The sequence below is a fragment of the Monopterus albus genome, unplaced genomic scaffold, assembly GCF_001952655.1.
Source record: "Monopterus albus unplaced genomic scaffold, M_albus_1.0 scaffold29.1, whole genome shotgun sequence".
Classification (NCBI taxonomy): Eukaryota; Metazoa; Chordata; class Actinopteri; order Synbranchiformes; family Synbranchidae; genus Monopterus; species Monopterus albus.
In genome coordinates, this window is record NW_018127909.1 from 2,398,090 (window position 1) to 2,404,373 (window position 6,284).

At 37.4% G+C, this 6,284-nt stretch overlaps 1 protein-coding gene and 1 long non-coding RNA gene across 2 annotated transcripts in view; one reads left to right on the top strand and one right to left on the bottom strand.

Moving 5' to 3' along the window:
• chrna8 (cholinergic receptor, nicotinic, alpha 8) overlaps positions 1 to 6,284 on the bottom strand; it is a 61,362-nt gene that overhangs the window by 40,148 nt on the left and 14,930 nt on the right. Inside the window, exon 3 of the mRNA XM_020596129.1 lies at positions 2,911 to 2,955. Coding sequence (XP_020451785.1) covers positions 2,911 to 2,955 — 45 coding nt within the window. The remainder of the gene's footprint in view (positions 1 to 2,910; positions 2,956 to 6,284) is intronic.
• LOC109957892 (uncharacterized) lies at positions 39 to 1,276 on the top strand. Its single transcript, XR_002274612.1, has 3 exons — positions 39 to 251; positions 541 to 748; positions 1,095 to 1,276. It is a non-coding gene; the product is annotated as an uncharacterized LOC109957892 (long non-coding RNA).

Genomic DNA, 6,284 nt, shown 5'->3' on the forward strand with positions numbered 1-6,284 from the left:
TAGTGTGAAAGCACTTGCTGTGTGCTGTAATGCCTGAAACCAATATGTGTGCCTGTTATACAAGTGTAAAACCATTGACCATATTACATGTAAGAAAATCACACCTAAGGAGATTTCTGTATTTGATATTATGTAGGATATGTAGAAGGAACAGGGACAGAGAAAGACCCAAGAGAAAGTCAGTGAGGTCTGGATCATTGTTCGAGAAGTCAAAATTCCAGCCTGTTCTTTTGGATGACATTCATCTACAGGTATTCAAAAAATAATATATTCAGATCTTATATGGGATAAAGGAATGGGTCATGGTAAATTAAATCTACACCACTTTTTAGGATATACATATCAATCTAATTTGGAGAGTGTCTTATTTTTAACAAAACCATAGGGTCGGCCTACAATAGCTAACTGACAGCAAGTCCCCCCAGTTGCTGATAAATGCATGTATGAATGTTGTAGCAGAGTCTGGCTTCACTACGTTGCCAAATCTTCATTGTCAGTGTACTGAACTAGGAAATTTGTCTCCCTTTCACTGAAATACAGGTTCACACAGGGGCTCCAATTACGCCAAATTGATATGATAGAGGATGGGGTTGCTGGAAGCTCTCGAACTCTCTCGAAGATGGCCCAGAAAATAAGAAGCTTATGCATAAGCTCAATGGCATCATATGCTAGAAGGAAGGGCCAGGTTGTTGGAAGTCGCAGGGAGTTTGTGATGCTGGATGAGAGCAACTTTTGTCATAAGCGAAAGGTAGGGCAGACACAATGAATGATATTCTCAGAATGTTAAAGGGAAAATCCACCATAAAATAGAACTACACTGATCTTAGACATTTAAGTCAATATCTATAAAGACAACTGTCTTCCTAAGCTGGAAAGCATCAAGACTTGATTTGTGATCAGAATCAGAATCAGCTTTAATGACCAAGTATTTTGTGCATGCAAGGGATCTGTCTCACGTACAGAGGCTCAGTGAAGCAACTTTAGGGGTACACAATTAAAGGAAAAAAGATTCATGCATATTGAACAGCATAAAAAGAATAACGTGAGATTTATACCTGAAAATATTTAAAATGTAAAATTTTCATGTCTTTCAGTATGGACGAGGACGGTTCGCCAGCACCTGGCAAAGAAGAAAGTGGGTCTTTGGGATTTGGGTGTTGGCCAAAGCTACAACAGACCCATTTTAAAACTGGTTGATCACAGGTCCAGACATCATCTTCTCCCGCTAATTGTGCAACATGTGCGTCCTGGAAGCACCATCCTCAGTGATGAATGGCGGGGCTTCAGAGGGGCGGGCCTACAGAGGTGTACTAACCAATCATGGATACACACATTTTCCTGTTAACCACAATCGGTGGTTTGTTGACCCATTAACAGGCGGCCACACACAGAATCTGGAGAGAGCATGGGCCATATACAAGGGGATGGTATGGCGACTGCGAGGGAACAGAACAAAGGCCCTGCTAAAAGAGCATCTCTTAGTAATTGAGTGGACCTACTGGCTAGCTAACCACCACAAAGATGGTCCTTTTGGGAGAAAAATTAAGTATATAAGGCTTAGGTACAGCTTGTAAGAACACCCTGCTACCTCCCTCTCTTTCCGACCCCCCACCAGCCTCATTCAGGCATTAGTTTTTAATGTTCTTGTTCAAATTAATTAATCTGCATTTTTAAAACTCCTCTTCACTCACAAATATGTTTTTAATGGTTTTATAGGCTTTACATGAAGATTTTGTTTAAAATAAGATGCAAGGGACATGAGGAAGAGTTCTTTTTTCGGGGAAACTGTAAAATCCCTGTTTTGTTATTCCTTTGAAAGAATGTTAAGTGTTACATTTTTAAAATAAAATAACGGCACTTTTTCAGATTTTGCATGAAGTCTTAATCTTTTTAAATTTGGAATGAATCATGTTGATGACAGATGCTTATGATTAGTTAAATTCCATTTGGAAATGTTTCACTAATGTTCAGTATCTGTGTGATTGCTTCAAATATTCAAGGGTCACACATAGCAGTAGTATCTGATCAGTTATGGTTAAAAAATTATTTTGTGTTCCTTAATAAATACATGTTTTAGACTTTACAGGGTCACAGAGAGCATTAACAAATGGTTAATTAAGGTTAAGTAATGGTTACTCACTACTGTTACACATTTTTAAAGAGCATTAATAAATGCGTAATTACGAGTAAGTAATGCTTACAGTATACAGCAGGGGTGGGCAAGTCAGGTCCTCGAGAGCTACCACCGTGCATGCTTTCCAACTATCCATGCCCTGTCCACCGCTGCATACCTGCATCATGTGTGTTCAGTCAATCAGAAGCTGGAAGATACCACCTTAGATGAACGTGGAGCGAGGACAAAGTGAATTCGTTGGTTGGAGGATGGACAAGTAAGTGGACAATTATGCTTAAGGGGACATTAAAACAGCCTTCTCCTAATTAAACTGCTAAGCTGTGAACTTCGTGAAATAAATGTTAATATCTTTATTGACAATTTACTAGTATTACCAAGAGACATTTAAGCAGCGTCGTTAAAAACTTAAATATATGAGGTAATACTTTAATATGAAAAACATTAGTACATGATTAATAAATGCATTAGTTACCTATTAGTTAATGCTTATTACTGCATTAAGTACGGTTAATTAATGTACCCTTATTGTAAAGTGTTACCATAATATTTAATATAATATAATTCTATAATATTTTCTGTTACAAAATACAAGGTTATTAGTTTCAACTTTAAATCGTACCTTGTTCTCAGAAGCAGTCGGATGTAAGCATTTTATGAAAATATGAATGGAAGAGCACACAGGACAAGAACATTACAAGCATGCACTTTCCAAAAATACACTAACTGACAATGATTGCACAGTGATCACACAAAAAGTGCCTGGGGAGGAGACATACCAGCTGCAGCCAGGCATTTGTGATCAACACTTGGTTCTTTTCATCCTGGATGTGAACAAGAATAAAAGACAGAAAATAATTAGTAAATAAGACTTTAGACACAAAGTCTGCATGGTGAGAAAAAAATAAATAAATATGGCATATCTGGTAAACATAAGGTGAGATTATTATGTGACAAATTGGTAATGAAGACTAATTTCCCTGAGATGACTCCAAGCTGTTGTGCTCGCTCAATAATAATGATGGTGCACTCCATCTTTGTTCTCTTCTAGGAAATTGTTGTAATGTAACACAGCATAATTCATGTTCTGCCATTTTATACACAATCATACCTAAGAAAACAAAAAGCCCAATAAAATAGGGTAAACTGCTATTTGTGCAGGAAGCAGATTGAGTACACTGAGTGGAACAGAAGGGGCTCTTCAACACAGAGATGAGATTACAAACGTTTCTATCATCATGAAAACAGACATCCACTGTTACTCCAAATGTATTTTATTACATTTTACAGAGGTCAGCTCATGAGCAAATGGTCAGAGACAGAAAAAATTGGGGAGGGCAGAACTAAGGAGAAGGAAAAACTAAAGCACTGAGAGTGAGAGAAATCAAGACTGACAACGAAGCAGAACAGAAGAGTAGAAGAACCAGAGTTTGGAATAGGCATCTTTAGAGTGTGTTTTGCACAATCCTACATGGCAGTGACAGGTTTTGTTGAGTGCAACACACTGGTAGACTGTGTTGCCTCCTTTCCCCTGAAAAATTATACAAACTGTCTGACAGTGATAGTTGGTCACAGTGGCATCTACTATTTTTATTGTGTTTCTTTCACTTGCTGCTTTAAAGTGCCTTAAATTTGTGTTACTGTCTTTTTAGATTTGTGTTATTGCTCATCTACTTTATATTTCACTTGTATTGTGTGGCATTCATGTGAAGGGCAAAGTAAGAATTTCATTGTACAGGGAACCACGTTTCCTAACTGTGCATATGACAAATAAACACTTTGACCTTTGACCTTTGACTCTACATTTCTCTGTGTATTAGACCTAAACAAAATCACTGAAGTGATGTTACTCTATCTTCTACCCATGACTGAAGCTGCAATAATACAGCAAATCCAACCCTTTGAAAATGTTTCCTTTAATGCTACTGCATTAAAATCAAATTATAAAATCATTTTACTCACTTTATTTCTTTATATTTCTTACCCCAACAGACCTAATCTACCATATAAGGTAGTTTTCTTCTTCTCACTATTTTTGATGTGGAATCTGAAAACCAGACAATCTATTGTTGTGAGAAAGTCATAGAGCAGAGCTTAGATTCGGCCCGAAAGGACGGTTTATGTCCATATTTATAGTGACTGATTTTTTAAAATCTCTGTTGTGGTGATTTACAGTTTGTTGTAGAAATAGTGGAGAATGGAAAAAATTATCAGCACTCATCCCTCCTGCCAGTTTATTAGGTAGCTAAAAATAGTGCACTATAATACAACAGTTAAATCCTCATTTCATGAAGGTGATAAGGTTCAGTTTTTGTTGAGTCGTACTAGGGAGGCCTGGATTCAACTTTATCATCATTGCGGAGGCTCTAGTTTGCGGCGCTGTTGAACTGTGCTACATTATTCAGGGATGTGTGATGTTGTAGTCCACCTTCACTTAAATGGAGTCTGAAATACATTTCAGTGCATGCATACAGTTTCAGACTTTCACTTGTCAAATTTATCTGCAAATGCGGCTCATTTCAGTTTTGTAAAAGCCTTGATTTTACTGTACTGCACTGGTATTTAATTCTTTATTGTTTACACTCTGACTAAAAGAAGAATAAAAGATCTGTGTGATTTGTCAGTGCTTTACACTTTCATTTCTGATGTGTAGATGTGGCCTGTCTCTGCCTTTGAGTAAAGAAACAGTCACGTCTGAAGGTGAGTTTAGCCCTGGTAAAGCTCATAAAGCTCCATAACAGTCCATTTAAATATGCCCTGTGGAGTTTGCCAATCTGTGGATTCTTGAGGTCCAGTGGTGAAAAATAACTAAATACATTTACTGAAGTACTGAACATAAGTGCAACTTTAAGGCACTTGTACTTGAGTATTTCTGTTTCATGCTATTTTATACAGTGCCTCTACTCAGATTCATTTATTTCTTTTCTACACTTAATTCTGTATTTGCTTCCTTTTTTTGGCATCGTTATCCCCGCCAGCTGTTGAGCAGTAGCGTGAAACAGACTAGGATTTGAATCACACTGCCCACTGGCTCAGATGATGCATGATACAAGCAAAATGGTAACTCATTTGTAAATACTTTATCTCAGTATTTAACTTTGACTATGCCTGCATGTTTGCAGGTTTGAACGGTTACTCAACAGCTGGCTTTAAATCCAGGGTGATAGGTCACCAATAAAATGAATAAGATAAGACATTAGATGCCTGTTTTCAGTGAAAATAACATTGGAAAAAAACTTGTTTTATATACGTGATGAAAATGACTCTACTAGTACAAAGAATTACATTGACTGTGTAACTGCTTTAAAGACGTACTTAACCAACTTCTTAAACTTTACGTTATCAATAACATGACAAGCAAACTTGCTGCTCTTACTTCTTCTTTTAGTGAAAATCGATTCTCACACAGTTGCCGCTTCTCTATCTCACCCCCACCTCTTCACCTCCTCCCAGTCTTATCTCCACCTGTTCTCTCTGATCTGTCCCTCTTTGAAACAGCCCCCTCTTTCTGCAGCTGAAATGGAACAGTCTGCCTTGTGTGCTTCACAAAGCAATGTTTTTCTGTCGCCTTGGTGTGCAATCTAGCGTACTTCAGCTTTGCTTCATGGTTGCTGTATTTTTTTTGCTATATTTTGTGCCTGACCTCTCTTTTGTGGTGTTTTGTGGGATTCTGCTTAGCTGCAATGGGTGGTATCAGCCATGTCACACTCACTATAAACACTCCAATCTCCTCATAAATCTGCTCTGGCCGGTTTTAGACAAAATGGAAAAGGATTGATGGTCACATTTAGTGAAAGCTCCTTAATTGTATTATATTGCAAGTCTTCTGACATCATCTGACATCAAGGACAAAAACATATTTTATATACTTAAACTGATGCTTTACTCTAAGTCCTAATGTACTCTGTATTGTTTCAAAAAATGGCTTTTCTTCTTTGAAATTAATCCAGTTTTATCCCCAGTGGGGGATAACTTCCTACATTTTTTCCCAAGGACCCAAAGGATCAGCATTTCAAAATCAATGAGAATGAACAAAAAGAAATACTGAAATCAAAAATCATGTCTTCCATACTGTGCTTTCTGGGCTTGGCTTCACCTTAGATTTTTATCAATCAGCTGCAAAACAGATCTGTCACAGAACATTGTGTCAGAT